The sequence below is a fragment of the Psammomys obesus genome, unplaced genomic scaffold (genome assembly GCF_907164565.1).
Source record: "Psammomys obesus unplaced genomic scaffold, mPsaObe1.curated_primary_1811, whole genome shotgun sequence".
NCBI classification, from domain to species: Eukaryota; Metazoa; Chordata; class Mammalia; order Rodentia; family Muridae; genus Psammomys; species Psammomys obesus.
In genome coordinates this window covers 321,985-337,276 of record NW_026590585.1, presented here as the reverse complement: position 1 = coordinate 337,276, position 15,292 = coordinate 321,985, and the positions used below count along the sequence as shown (strand labels likewise).

The 15,292-nt window shown below is 45.7% G+C and overlaps 1 protein-coding gene across 2 annotated transcripts in view; it reads left to right on the top strand.

Moving 5' to 3' along the window:
- Positions 1-15,292, top strand: part of Mfap5 (microfibril associated protein 5) — a 32,528-nt gene that overhangs the window by 10,222 nt on the left and 7,014 nt on the right. Inside the window, exons 2-4 of one of the 2 annotated variants that reach the window (XM_055607952.1) lie at positions 10,021-10,165; positions 10,752-10,811; positions 11,722-11,757. In XM_055607952.1, coding sequence (XP_055463927.1) covers positions 10,754-10,811; positions 11,722-11,757 — 94 coding nt within the window. In that variant the 5' untranslated portion in view covers positions 10,021-10,165; positions 10,752-10,753. Of the gene's footprint in view, positions 1-10,019; positions 10,166-10,751; positions 10,812-11,721; positions 11,758-15,292 lie in introns of those variants that run through there. The other variant, XM_055607953.1, reaches the window with a different exon arrangement.

Sequence of the window (15,292 nt, the reverse complement as noted above, 5' to 3'; positions counted from 1 at the left end):
GGTGACGGTGGGGGGGTGTGGAATGTGTGGGAGTGCAGGCCACAGAGTGGACGGAGGTCAGAGAACAACTGAAATGGCCCTCTCATTCCCCTTTCGTAGGGTTCTGGGGCTCAAATTCAGGCTTTCAGGCTTGTGCAACAAGCACTCTTTCCCACTGAACTGTCTTTTGGCTTCACTGGATTCTTTTCTCTTAAGATGGAGTCTCACTATGTTGCTTAGGCTGGCCTCTAACTCCTAGGCTAAATCAGTTCTCCTGCCTCAGCCTCCTTGGTACTTGGCACTACAAGAACAATACGGTTTATTCAGAGCATAGCATTTCATATTAATATGTAATGATTTATCCAGTTATCATATTCCATACAGAACTACAAAGATATAAATATTATGTCTATATGGTAGATGAAATAATTGTGTTCTGCAGTCACACAATATACTAGTTGTCTCTTTACCCTCAAATCTAGCATCTTTTCTCTTTTTTATTTGTTTTTGCTCTTTTTTTTTTTTTTTTTGTTTTGTGACAGGGTTTCTGTATGCAGCCCTCAAGCTGGCTTTGAACTCACAGAGATCTCCCTGCCTCTGCCTCCTGAGTGCTGAAATCAAAGGCATGCACCGCACCCTGCTCAAACTCAGAGTCTTAAAACAACAAAAATTTATTTTTCCAAAATTTCTTTTGATTACAGTCTGGAGCCTGCATGTACGTCTCTGGCTCAGAATGTCTGATCGGTCTGTAAAGGCCACAGGCATTGCAAGGCCCATATGACAGCAGGTCTGGTCCTAGGTTTGATTGTGTGGCTTTTGCCAGGGTCCTAGCTGTGGGCTAGAGCCATATGTGCAGAACTGCTTACAGCACAGCAGCTAGCTTTGTTCAGAGCAAACCTGCAGGGAGACTACTGCGCTGAGGGGGGCAACACACACTTGTAACTATAGGATGCAGTAATCTGAGACAGAAGAATTGCAACCTGAAGGCTAGCCTGGCTTAAACAGCAAAAGAGGGTCAGCTGAATGGCTCAGTGGGCAAAGGCACTTGCTACCAAGCCAGAGGACTCATTATGGTGGAAAGAAACCCTACCACTGAAAGCTGTCCTTTGACTTCTCCAAACACGTGCTGTGGACTGTGGTATGCATATTCACACAAACACACACCATGTAATTTTTTTTTTTTTTTTAATGCCAGGAAAGAGAAGGAGAGCAGAAACCACAGGAGCCCTCAGTAGCCCAGACTAGGAAAGGATGCCCCATGGCTTCTGTACTCTCTCCCTTAAAGGCAGCCCACACTCACAAGGAAAGGATTTCACGAAGACAGAGGGAAGTGGAGGTCTTTGTGGCACCATCTAAGAGGATGCCTAGTGCATACACAGTTGGCAGATTAATTCTATAGATACCCCAATGTCACTGAATATAATAGCTAGTATTAATTATTGAGCACCTTTCTCGCTTCTCCCATATTTTCAAACTCTAAATTTCTCTGTCCCTGGAGTTTTTGAGCATTGGGCGGTTGGGAATAAGAAATTGGAAGTTTCTTTTTTTAAAAGTCATCCCCCCCCCTTTTTTTTTGGAGATTTTTGTTTTATGCGTATGAGTGTTTTGCCTGAAGGTAAGTCTGTGTGCCATGTGCGTGCAGTGCCCTTGAAGGCCAGAAGAGAGCTTCAGGTCCTCTGGGGTTGGGGCTGTGGATGGTTGGATGCCTGAGCTTGATTGAGAACTCACACAATGGTGAATGCTGGGAACTGAGCCTGGGCCTTTAGTGCTCTTAACTGCTGAGCCATCTTTGTCACGCCTGGAGGACGTGTTCTATTTTGCGTATTGCCAGTTTCATCCGAACTGTTTAAATCGGTTTATATTGATGAGAGTTTGGGAGTCGGTGGACGGATCGGTTTTATGCTGTTTGAGGCTGGATCTGAGTGGCCTAAAATCTATGATCCTCTCATGTCATTGTCCCAAGTGCTAGAATTGTCAGCGATCATTGTCCTATCTAGCGAAATCATATGTTTTACCTCAAGTGATTCTACAACCTCTCCAACAAAATTCCTTCCCTTCTTGTATAACTGTTGCCTAACTTCTCCACCTCTTTTCTTTGGCTCTGGAGGCTTTGAACCGCTTTATACACTAGCTGCTTGTTCAGTTGAGATCCCTCCGTATATCCTCAAACCACTGACTTCCCTAAAATGCTCGCCTCTACCCTCTGCATTTGTCTTAAGATGGTGAGTATCTGAAGTTACCGTTTCAAGGCTCCAGCTCAACTTAACTCAATTAGTCAAAGTTTGTGTTCTCATGTGCTAACCATTATGTCAGCTAGTAATGAGTAAGGCTCAGCCTTTGCCATCCAGGAACTCTCAGCCTAATGGAGATTAGAGATATGGGAAAGAGTTTAATTGAAAAGAAGGAGGTTATATAAATAAACAAAGTTAACTTGGTAGAGACACAGAGAGGAAGAGAAATGTTTTGGGGGACAATTCAGCATCTAGGCTGAGTTTTGAGGAACAAAAAAATAATTTCTGTAGCCCAGGTTTTCTAAGGACATATGTGTGCTGGCAATTGATTCCAAGTTTCCCATTTGGCTGTTGCTTCATTGCTGGACACACAGCACTCCCTCCCCCTCCCTCCACCCTGCCTCATACAACTCTCCTGTCTTTCCTGCCTTTTAAGGAAATTTTTTTTGTGTATTTAGCCCCTGGGTTTAATTTCATTGGATTGGACTGTGGTGATGTTTCTGTACATTTGCCCAGTGGGCCTCTGCTAATGGGTGTATTCTTCATAAGCCAATAAACAAATGAATCAAGCCAGCTTGTGGACCGACTCCCATCTCTGCCTTCTTTTTCTCTCTTTGCATTTTAACCATCCTCTACAGTACTTTCTTTAAAATGAAACATTTCCTGAGCGACTCAGATAGAGACTGCCTCTGTTAAGCCATGGTTACAACAGCCAGTCCACCCAACGGAGGGTTCTTTTTACTGGAAAATGCTCTCTCCCAGCCAGGGAGCCAGCCAGGGTGGACTGGAAGGATGATCTGATGACCAAGGATTTCTTCCCCAGGGACAGGGAGAACCTCAGAGCAGTATAGGCTTAACCTGGGTGTGGTCGCATGTGACATTAATCCTAGCACTTGGGACGCTGAGGCAGAAGGGTCCTGAGTGCCAGGCCAACCTTGGCTTGGCAACCATATTAGTCTCAAGATTTAAAAAAAAGAAAAAATCCAGCTGTGGCCTCACACTGGCAGCCACGTGGGCCAAGTCCCGCTGCTGCCATGCAGTCTGTTCAGATTTTCAGAGGCAAGATGACCACATCAAGGTAAACAGGCTCTCTAGACCACTAAGCCACACTGCAGTACACGTTACCGGAGTCGGGTCTGTGTGGGGGGACGGTGGTGTGACGTCCAGATGCCCACCCCCTGAGAACCCATCTCCAAACCCTGGTAGCTTATTACCAGAAATCTGTGGACGAATCGTCCGAGAAGAAGATCAAAGATGGGCAGCTGCCCTGCTGCTTCCCACTCCCACAATCGAACGCTGAGGGTGCCCTAGTGCCCCCTAGTGCGCACTACCGGAAATGCTACGGGGGAGCCCATGGACAGACCCAAGATCACCTCTAAAAAATGGACAGCAGGTCTCACCGATAGCCCAGGATGACCTTAACTTCGTGGTGATTGTTCTGGCTCAGCCTGCCGGGTGGCTCTGTCCCTGGCTGAGAATGTGGCATTTTGAGATGCCTCAGTTCCGAGCAAGCCTCAGGATCTGAGTTTGGTTCCTGGAGTAGGCTAGAAGGAGATGCCTGAAAGTTACCCTTTAACTCCCAGACACCCCGCATGTCACCACTGTACTGTGCTCACACACACATTATGCTCACAGACATACAGAGACCCAGAACAGACACCCATAATAAATATATAAGATAATTTTAAAAAGAAGAACAAAAAAACTAGGGTAAAGGCTTTTCTCCCTAGAGACCTTTTTGCTCATTTCTGACCATTGCTGCTAATTCTGACTTTAGGGTTTGGGACTTAGCTTAGCGGTAGAAGGCTTGCCTAGCAAGGGTTCAGTCCTCACCTCTGAAAATCGAGAGGCAAAGTTACCCGAAATCAATAACAGCAAAATAAGCCATCGAAACAAACAAACAAAAAACATGGCAACTGACTTGAAGTAATCAAATGGTGAACTGGTAGTAATAATAAAACAGAGCTGACCCGACTACCTCAAGAAGAGTAAGTCTAATGCTCTCCAAACCTAGAGATTGGAGCTTGGTCCTTGAAAACAAATGTGGAAAGGGGGTAACCGAGAAGAAATTAAGCAAACTAACTTAAAACTGAGTTTTTACATTTTTTTTCAGTTAGTCAGTTTGCTTTGTTTTTGCTTTTTAACTGAGACAGGGTCTTGCTATGGCGTCCAGGCACAAACTGGATTTTTGTTTCTTTTGCTGTTAAGAAAGGGCCTCACTATGTTGTCCTGGCTAGGCTAGCCCGGAACTCTAGGTAGACGACCAAGATGGCCTTGGTCCCTCCAACCCTCTGAGATCCACCTGCCTCGACTCATCAGTGCTGAGATCATTTTGTGGCCCAACACAAAATAGATTTAAAAAAAAAATCTTTATAGAGTTGGGTGTGATAACCCAGGCCTTCGATCCTAGAACTCTGCAGGCAGAGGCAGGTAGGTCTTGATAGATTTGAGGCCAGCCTGGACTTCAATATAGTTTCAAGAAACCCAGATGAACATAGTGATGAGACCCTGCCACATACCAAAAAAAAATTGTGTGTTTGTACACAGAAGCACAGAAGTGTGTGTCCATCTATGTCGTATGTGAGAAGTGAAATGACAGCATTCAGGAGCCGTTTCTGTGCTTTAAGGACACGGGTCCTAGGCTCTGCCTCAGGTTCAGGCTTGGTAACATGTGCCTTTTCGTGCCTTTCAATCTCACCAACCCACAAACTGGATCCCCAAATGTCTAAACAGACCAACAGCACGAGGTGATCTCTCCTCTCTCTCTGCCTTGTCCCTTCTCTTCTAAGGTGCTGCTCTCCCTGAGACCTCTCCCGCAGCCTCCTCTGAACATTTTGTTCTTGTTTTCACTGCCCCAGCATCAGACTTTCTTCAGGGACCTGGGGACGGCACCCCCTCCTACTGTCTGGGGAGGCTTTCCTCAGCCATAGCCTCTGGGTAGGTCAGCATATTGAGGTCATCAACGTCTCTGCCAGATGATTGGCTTGGGTTCAGTTTTCTCGTCTGTCTGAGGGAAAACAGGATTGCTGCACTAGGCTCGGCTCGCTGCCTTGCCCAAGTTCTGCTTCGTGTCTGCCCTTGCTTCTTTCTCACCCCCACCTTTTCCTTTCCTGCCTTCCCGCAGAGTAAAATAAAATCTGTTGTCCAGCCTTTGCCATTGACAGGGTAGCAAACAAGAACTCCAGACTGGGCAACCAGCAGGAGCTGGGTTTGGTGGTCAGGTTTACCCAAGGCACTAAATCTGGGTGGTACTTTAGCTCCCTTGGAGGCTTGAAATGGGTTTATGAGGCAATCAACATTTTCTTCTGATTATTTCCATTGTTTCCTTTTCTCCCAACGAGGCTGACTCACCCAGTCTCCTTCCCTCCCATCCATCACTTTTTCTTTCTTCTGCCTGTCTGTCCATTAATCTGTCTACTCCCTGAACTCATCTCTAATTCAGCTTATCAAAAGAGTCCACAATATAAGGTATACACAGATAAACTGCCAGTGCACATCTTTCTTAGGTTTAATTTTCTTAAAAATCAAATTTATCCAAAGTTGGTGTGCTTTAGTTCCATAAACACTTTCTTTATGACAGGGAGTGTCTTAGTCAGGGTTTCTTTTTTTTTTTCTTCTTTCTTTAAATTTTTTAAAAAGATTTATTATGTATACAACGCTCTATCTACCTGTACACCTGCACCCCAGAAGATGGCACCAGATCTCATCTTAGATGGTTGTGAGCCATGTGGATACTGGAAATTGAACTCAGGACCTCTGAGAGAGCAGCAGAGTGCTCTTAACCTCTAAGCCATCTCTCCAGCCTTTAGTCAGGGTTTCTATTCCTGTGATGAAACACAATAGCCAGAAGCAACTGGGAGAGGAAAGTTTTTTTTGGTGTTTTTTTTTTTGTTTTTTTTTTTTTTTTTTTTTTCAGGTTACATTTCAGGTAATAAATAGTTCAACATTGAAGGAAGACAGGACAACAACTCGAAAGGGAGGAACCTGGAGACAAGAGCTGATACAGAATCCCATGCAGAAGCCGTAGAGGGACGCTGCTTACTGGCTTGCCCGACCTGCTGTCTTACAGTACCCAGGAGCCCCAGCCCAGGGGTGGCACTATCCTCCACAGGCTGGAGCCTCCCACGTCAATCACTAATTAAGAAAATACACTGTAGACTTGCTGCAGGTGGATCTAGTGGGGGTATTTTTTCAGTCGAGAGTCCCCCCTTCTCACATGACTCTAGCTTGTGTCAAGCTGACATAAAAGCAGCCAGCACAGGGAGCAAATATAAATGCATTCAAATGATCAGAGAGAGCTGTCTGTATATTACATGACCAGGGGGGTGGGGAACATGAATAGAAAATAAGTCAAGAAACCTGAGCTTGCCTGTCAGTTTTGGAGGGCTTCCTATGATGTTTTGTCATTGACATTCCAAAATCCAAGATTCACAGCATAAGCTGTCAACAAATCTCTGTCAACAGATCTCTGTGAGTTCGAGGCCAGCCTGGTCTACATATTGAGTTTCAGGCTAGCAGAGTTACAATAGTGAGACCCTGTCTCAAAACAAACAATAACAAAAACCACAAAGCCAAAGACAGAATTGGCTCCTGCTTTCTCTCATAGAGCTCCTCCATATTTGAAAAGGATATGGAACTTGTACATGCCTCAATTTTTTTATAACCCAAAGAACCCAGCCTTTCTCTTAGGCAGAACTCAAGTGATATCTTTATTCTTGGATGTGAGAATGAAGAGATATTTCAATGGGAAAAAGTCAAGAAAGTGGCAAGACTGGACATTGGAGTTGGGTATGGTGGCACAGTCCTTTAATCCCAGCGTTTGGGAAAGCTGAGGCGGGTGACAAGTTCCTAGCCAGCCAGGTCTACATAATAACAACCTATCTTTTCTGTTTGTTTTTGTTTTATTTCAGAGACAGGTTTTCTCTGTGTAACAGCTCTAGCTGTCCTGATACCGGCTTTGTAGACTAGGCTGGCCTTGAACTCACAGAGATCAGCCTGCCTCGGCCTCCCAGCTGCTAGGACTAAAGGTGTGTATCAGCACCACCTGGCGTGAAACAAACAGCTGGGTGGTGGTGGCACATGCCTATAATCCCAGAGCTCTGGAAGCAGAGGCAGGCAGATCTCTGAGTTTGAGGCCAGCCTGCTCTATATAGAGTGCGTTCCAGGATAGCCCGGGCTACGGAGAGAAACCGAGTCTCGAAAAACTAAAAGAAAAAAACAAGCAAATAAACATTGGCTTAGGGCAGGCTCTTACGTGTGTGTGTGTGAAGCTGAGGTCTGTGGAATCCGGATCTTTGTGAGACATTTTACAGACAGCCACAAAGGCTAAAAATTGAGATAATGGAAAAATGACTGCTTTGAGGTCAAACTGAGTCTTATTTTGGAGACTTCAGTTTGTCAGGGCATGAAGTTTTAAAAGAATGTATCAAGTCGAAAAGGATGATAAAATTAACAGGTGAGACCATATATGATCTGACAAAGACTTTAATCGCACAGCACTGGGCAAATCTAAGGCAAAACTCACAGAAGTCAGCGCAAACCACTGAAATCAGAAGATCTCCAAGCAGAGCCCTCCCTGAAGTGACTGATAAGTATAAAAACGACGTAGCCATATTTACGTTAAAGGCAGCCCTTGATGACATAAAAGAATGGCTAGGTGATAAAGGTCAAATACCAAACATTCAGCTGAGAGGTTTGCACAGAGCATTTAACACATCGTCATTTGCTCTGCTATCATTGGGGTGCACGCCTTTAGACCCACAACTTAGAGGATCTCCATGAGTCCAAAGACAGTCTGGTCTACATAGAGAATTCCAGGACACCCAGGGTTACATAGAAACATCCTGTCTCTAAAATATAATAAAAAATCGCTGGGTCTGATGGTATCCAGTCTGCAGAGAACTTTGTAGAGACCCCTGGCCAGAAGTACAAAGACATAAACCTGATAAAACTCCTTGGGGAAAGAAAGCAAATCGGAAGCCGAACTAGACCACTAAGGAAGACACAGCCAGTAAGTGCCACGACCAGATCTCCTGAAGGGAAAGATGTGGCGCTTACTTGTAGTTTTCACATGACTTAGATGCCCAGCCGCGCACGGCAAAATGGAAAGGGTTGGCTCTGCCAGGGGACCAAAGAGGGAAAAGGACGTGTGGGAAAGAAGCAAGACAAACAAAACCCGTAGGAAAACAGCAAGAACCCCTGAACCAATGGAAGTCAAATGGTGAAAGAGTTCAAGGAAACAGAAAAGGAAACCAGCCTGCCTATGTTGGGGCTGCTGAAAAAAAAAAAAAAAGAGGGGAGGGGGAAGGTTGTATCGGGAAGGTGTTTAAGATGTGGTGATGTCACCAAGGAAAAGAGCAAGAGACTGGCAGAGACAGAGAGAGCCCCCGTCAAGACAAGAAATGAGAGAATGGCGCCAAAGACAGTAGTTCAGTAAGCAATGGCTTTTATTTATCTTAATGAGATTTTAAGTTGCTTTTGGTCTTCAGAGGTGTTTGTTTGTTTGTTTGTTTGTTTGTTTGTTTTGAGGTTTTTAGATTAGGGCCTCTTTACGTAGTCTTGACTATCCTGGAGCTCCCTACACAGATTCGTAGATATCCTCCTGCCTCTGCCTCCTTCATCAGAGGCCTTTATTTGTTTTGTTTTCTTTTGTTTGTTTGTTTGTTTCCAAGGCAGGGCTTATCTGTGTAGCCTTGGCTGTCCTGGAACTCTTCTGTAGACCAGGCTGGCCTCGAACTCAGCAATTCACCTACGTCTGCCTCCTGGTGTGCACCACCCTGCTGTCTTTAGAGGTGTTTAAAAAGAAAAGTGTAGTAGGTCCTCCACTCCACGGGTACAAGAGGAAGTTTTGTTTCACTTGTCTTCTCATTGCTGTTATCCAAATAAAAGTTGTTTTTTTTTTGTTTGTTTGTTTGTTTGTTTTTTCCCCAAAAGATGTTTAGTGTAAGGATGATTCAAACATGAAAAGGAAGATTCTTAATCTTTGTAACACGAGGCTGCATTAGGAGAAGCTTGTAAAATATGTCCTGTATAAAAACAAACAAAGACCAGACATCATAGTGCCTGCCTGTAATCCTCGAACTTGGAAGGCTCAGGTAGGAGGATAACCTCAAGTTGGAGGCTGGCCTGTCCTACATAACAAGTTCCAGGCCAGCCAGGAAGACAGGGGCTGGGAACGTATCTCAGTGGGATGCTCCTATAGCAGGCATGAGGCCCTGGGTTTGACCCCCTGCACGTTACAAACTAGGCAAGGTGGCACCCGCCTGGAGTCGGAGGCAGGAGCGACAGAAATTCAGCACATCCTGCCTTAAACAGGAAGTGTAGGAAGTTTGCAGTCAGCCTTTGGTTGCCAACCTGGGCAACCCTGACTCAGACAGAGGAGAGGACAGAGATGAGGAAGAGGGGAGATTTAAAAAGATAGGAGAGGAGAGATTCAAGCACAGAAGAAAGCCAGAGAGCTAGACACAAGAGTTTGGTGCGAGTCAGGAGATCGAATGCCCAGGGTGGGAGATAACAGGAACCCAGGCAAGAAAGGCAAGCTGGGCCAAATAGTGAGTGAATGTGGCTGATGGAAGGAAGGGCAGACGTGGGCTTGGGCCAGCCCTTCCAGGGAGCAGTGAGCTCCCTCTCCAGTGTGGTCATAATCTTTGGAATGAGGGTGTGAGAGACTAAAAATTCCCATCTCCCTTCTCATTCCAACCTCATTGTAACACTGCTTTCTACGCCTCTGGCCTGGCGCGTTCTCTCTCTCTCTCTCTCTCTCTCTCTCTCTCTCTCTCCCTCCTTGCTCTCCCTCGTCTCATTGTTTCAGAATAGGCCAAATCTGAAGTCTTTCCAAGGGTGTGGCTGCGTTCATCTTATTTCCCCAGCCCAAGTGGAACAGCGGAGAATCGTGAGAAGGACAGACACATTCAGCAGCCAGAGGACACGGTGGACAGAGCAGGACACTGTGGACAGTGAGTAATTTACAAAACTATAGAGTCTGTGTGTGTGCCTGCGTGTGTGCACTAAAGAGTGGAGAATGTCCACGACAGAATAGAGCCCCCTCCCAGTTACGAGAGGGTGCACCAAGATGGCAGAGGATATTTTAAAATACGCAGACACACAAAAGGAAGCTGAGCTATTAGGAGTGAAGGAGGCTACGGAGCAGAGCCAAGCATGGTTTAGTGAGAATACAAAAGAGTCCTCCTCTTTACATGCGTGTGTTCCCAGCTGCTCAGTGGGTTGAAAAGGAAGGGGGGGTGGTGGCTTGAGTACAGGAGTTCAAGACCAGCCTGGACAATATCAGGAGACTCACATTAAGAAACCTTCTCTCTAGGAGAGTAATGGTAGGGAGAATAAGAGTGACTAAATAGATCTGACGGAAATGAATGCTGGGTGAAAGATACGAAAGGCTTCGAGCTGTAACGAGAAAACAAGAAGGTTTCCCGGGTGGCAGAGAGAGAGGGCATGCAAGACATCTTTCCCTAGAGGGGAGGCGCTGCTGCCTCTCAGCTTCATGGTCTCTGCTCTTCCTCCCCGCCCCCACCCTACCCCTCTTAGATATGCTGTTCTTTGGGCCCAAGTTGCTGCTGTTTGTCATGGCACTCAGCATCCCCTCGGGTGAGTCTCTGCCTTGAATCCTTTCTCCCTAACACATCAGTTTCTTAGTTCTGCATGTGCACGGGGCTGTGGGTTAGATGGCAAGGGGACTGAGGCAGAGGGGATGTGGTAAGATAGACGCTTGTGTCAAAGGCAAAAGTGCAAAATGTGGGTGAGAGGTGACCTTAGGCATGGGGTACTTAAGCTAATGTGGAATTAAAATACAAGTGCTTGCTAACCCCTGAAAGAGAGTTGCCTAGAGCTGTATAACTCAGCATATACCAAAGGAACAAGAAGTCATACCCACATACAGAGCCCACCTATTAGGATGCTGGACCACCTTAAAACCCTTGAGGGGAAAGTGGCAAGACCATGCTTATCACCTGACACTTGCTTGGACAGACACATAAGTATATTTACATATTTGAGGGGAGCCAGGGCTGCCCCTTATGCACAAAAGAAGAGCAATCCTCACAGGAGGCATAGAATCCAGCGCAAAGATTGGTCATAGAAAGCAACCTTGGACTTCGAAGAAATGCTACGGTATTCCCTCTCCCCCTGCCAAATGCAGCCCAACAACTCCGCTCTCCTGCTTGCCATGGTACAGCTGTGGGCCTGGGCAGCTCACGCTAGAGAGGGTTCTGGCTTCCTCTGTGGATCATGGCCCTTCCTAGCTGGGAATGAGGGCAGGAGAGGAACCTGAGCCGGGGCAGAGCAAGAGTGGGCTTTGTTTGAAAGAACTTGTCTTTCTGGGGTGGTTCCTAACTCTTGGTTAGTTTTGTGCACAGCCTAGGTGGTCTTGTGTCAAAATATATAGGGACAAATCACAGAGGTAACATGCCAATTTCCATTGTATTCTGGTTCACCCCAAAAAATGTGTTATGGTGGAGAAAGCTGGAGTCACTCACACCATTTTCTTTCTTTGCCACAGACTGGCTACTCCTAGGGGTCAATGGTCAACGAGGAGGTAGGTGAAGTCGTTCTTACGGGTTGGGGTTCTTGGGGTTCTTGTCAGGATGAAGTAGAACAGCATGAGGTGAGAGTCCGTTCTAGGGGCAGGCGGGGTGGCACATGCTGTAATCCCGGCACTCAGGGAATGGAGGCAAGCAGACTGAGTTCAAGGCCAGCCCGGGATACGTAGCAAGACTCTCAAACAGACGAGAATGTGTTCCACAGACAGTTGTGTGTGTGTGTGTGTGTGTGTGTGTGGCACGACAGTAGGATTTGCTGAAACAACCAAACAAACAAACAAAAAAGACCCGACTCTGTCTCGAAAAAAAAAAAAAATGTTCTAAGACAGAGAGAGCAACACTGCCAAGTATGAAAAGCAGGATCAACTTTACTGGTACCCACAGTCCCATCATCCCATTCATAAAACCTCTTCTTGAGCTCAGGAATGTGCGTGTCTCTGCCTCCTGAGGGCTGGGGCTGAAGGTGTATGCCACCACGCCTGCTTTGTTATCTGCAATCCTGGAAACTGAACCCAGGTTTTACATACTGGTCAAGTACCTTACATTTGAGCTACATCCCCATATCTCTTTCTTTTCTCCCTGGCCAGGGAATTCTGCTTTATTTCTATATTACTTTTTGTGATACCGAGTGTTAACCCAGAGCCACCAAAGATAATGCTGTACCAATGACCTACACTCCCATCTTCCAGAAAGCACTATTCTATGCACACGATAACAGAAAACTAAAATGCAAAGACAGGGTAGGAGGTCATCCCAGGCTTTTTCTTCACACACACAATCACGCACACACTGGGGTTAATGTGGTCCTGAGAATTGAAACCAGTGCTCTTATGTGTACTAGCAAGGACTCGACTGAGCTCTCGCTCCATCCCAGTCCCTTTGTTTGTTTGTTTGTTTGTTTGAGACAGGGTCTCACTGTGTAGCCTCACCTGGCCTGGAACTCATAGAGATCCACTTGCCTCTGCCACTGAGTGTTGGGATTAAAGGTGGACACCACTGCAGGCATCTTATACCTTAATCTTTTGTATCTACAGCATATGTTTATAAAGGCCATATGCAAAACAGAAACAAAATCATACAATAACGCTTTAAACTTGCAAAACACAGCACAGTCTGATGTATTTATCTTAATTCACTAAAAAAAAAAAAAAAAAAAAAAAAAAAAGCCAGTTGTAAAAAAAAAAAAAACAAAAACAAAAAACTAAAGCTGGACATTGGACATGGTGGTGCATGTCTTTAATCCCAGCATTCAGGGGGCAAAGGGAAACAGATCTTTGAGTTCCAGGCTAGCCTGGTCCAGATAGCAAGTTCCAAACTAGGACCAGGACTACGTATTGAGACCTTGTTTAAAAAGAAAAAGAAAAAAAGAAGAAGAAAGGAACTAAAGCCCTTTCTCCTTTCTTTTCCTGTTCTGCTCAAATCTGAGTCCCTGAGCCTACAGATTTTAGCAGTAATAAAAGTTAACCTGACGCCTGAGCTGGCCCCTCCAGGCTGGCTGGGGACCCATCCTGGGCTGTGACCTCCCAGCAGACGTTCTGCTGCACCTGAGATTCCTGTCCAGCGGTTTTCCAGGCCTGAAGGGAACAGTTAGATGGTTGTTGTCACGAAGAGTCCTTCAGACAGATCAGACACTGGGATCCCACAGGCAGCCACGCACTACCAGCCGCTCCGCTGCGACCTCCCTGCTTCTCAGTGCGTGGCTACGCTGGAATGTGGGCCACCCCCTTGAGGCTGGAGGGAGAAGGACGGAGGCCCACCCCAGGGAGGCCTTCCCCCCTTCACAGACTCCACAATGATCTCAGTCAGTGCTTTTTCAATGATCCCCTGGAAATGGGCAGACATGGACTCCTCTCATCAAGACTTGCTCTGAGCCGAGTGGTGACTCAGGTCATAGGGAGTTCAAGGCAAGCCTGCATGAGTTCCAGGGGATCCAAAGTTTTTCTTCTGGCCTCCTCGCACGGGGCACACATGTGGTACACAGTCATACATGCAGGCAAAACACTCATACAAATAAGGTAATTTAAAATAAATTAACCCTTTCTACTTACTTTTTTTTTTTTTTTTTAGATTTATTTTGTGTGTGTGAATGTTTTGTTGTGTATGAATGTGTATTTGTGCACCAAAGGTGCGCCTCAGGCCCACAGAGATCAGAGAAACAAAAGACAAGAACCAAAAAAATCAGTGAATCCTCTGAACTGTGGTACAATGATCATGAGCGACCACGTGTGTGCTGGGAACTGAACACAGGCCCTCTGCAGAGCAACAAGGGCTCTCAACTGCTGAGCCAGCTCTCCAGACCGTAGTTCTTTGAAAAGTCATACTGCATTGGACTTAAAATAAGGACTAATCAATATGAGCCCCTGAGCTACAAGGGGAATTTCGGGTTTCTTGCATGCCTGTCTTCCTTCCTCCTTTCCTTCCTTCCTTCCTTCCTTCCTTCCTTCCTTCCTTCCTTCCTTCCTTCCTTCCTCTTCTTCTCTCCCCCACCACTCTTTTACACAATGTCTCATGTGAGCAACCCTGAACTTCTGATATTCCTGCCTCCACCACCCAGGTGCTGAGATTACTGGCACAAACCCCACAACAAAGGCTAGGTGGAGATGCAGGGTCCAGTTCCGGCTTCCAGGGAGAACCATGGAATGTGTGATAAGGCTTCAGGTGGCTTTGCCACGGCCAAAATTTACACTGAAAATGACTCTGGTTCTGAGATGGGGTTTGAACTGAACAGAACAGCATGGCCATGTTAGCTTCAGCCCCTAAACAATGCATTTAAGCATGGTTTTACTTTTTAGGAGTATTGTAACCTTTTGCCTTTCAAAAACATTCTGAGGCCCGGTTGGTGGTACATATCTTTGATACCAGCACTCAGGAAGCAGAGGCAAGAGGATCTCTGTGAGTTCTAGGCCAGCCTGCCTGGTCTATATAGTGAGTTCCAGGACAGCTACAGCTACATAGTGAGACATTGCCTCAAAAACAAAACAAAACCAACCAAACATTCTGGAAGATGGGTGACAGATTTTTACTATGCAAGCCTTGGGTGAGTATCACTGTGTCTGGCTTAATGAGGGAAATCTGATTTAGAACCTGAAGCTTGAGAAAATGAGCCAAAAAAAAAAAAAAAAAAAAAAAAAGAAAAAAAGAAAAAGCCAAGGCAATCGACATGAATTTGCTGACCTCTAGTGGACAAGAGTGGATTTTTTTTTTTTTTTTTTTTACTATAAACTACAGCTACAGTATTTGCTGAATATAGTATTTAAATATCTTATTAGCCCCCGCATACAAGAGGTAACGGTGTAAGGAGGTGTTAATGTGGCTACAGTAACTATTTCATTTTATATGTGTATAACAAAACATCATGCTGTATGCCTTAGACATGTATAACAAAAATACAGTTTCTGAGCCAGACGCATTAGAATATACACATTAGCACGCTAGAAGGTGTGCTTAGCATGTGTGAGGCTCGGGGTTACTCCTGCTTAATACACACACACACACACACACACACACACACACACACACACACACACACAC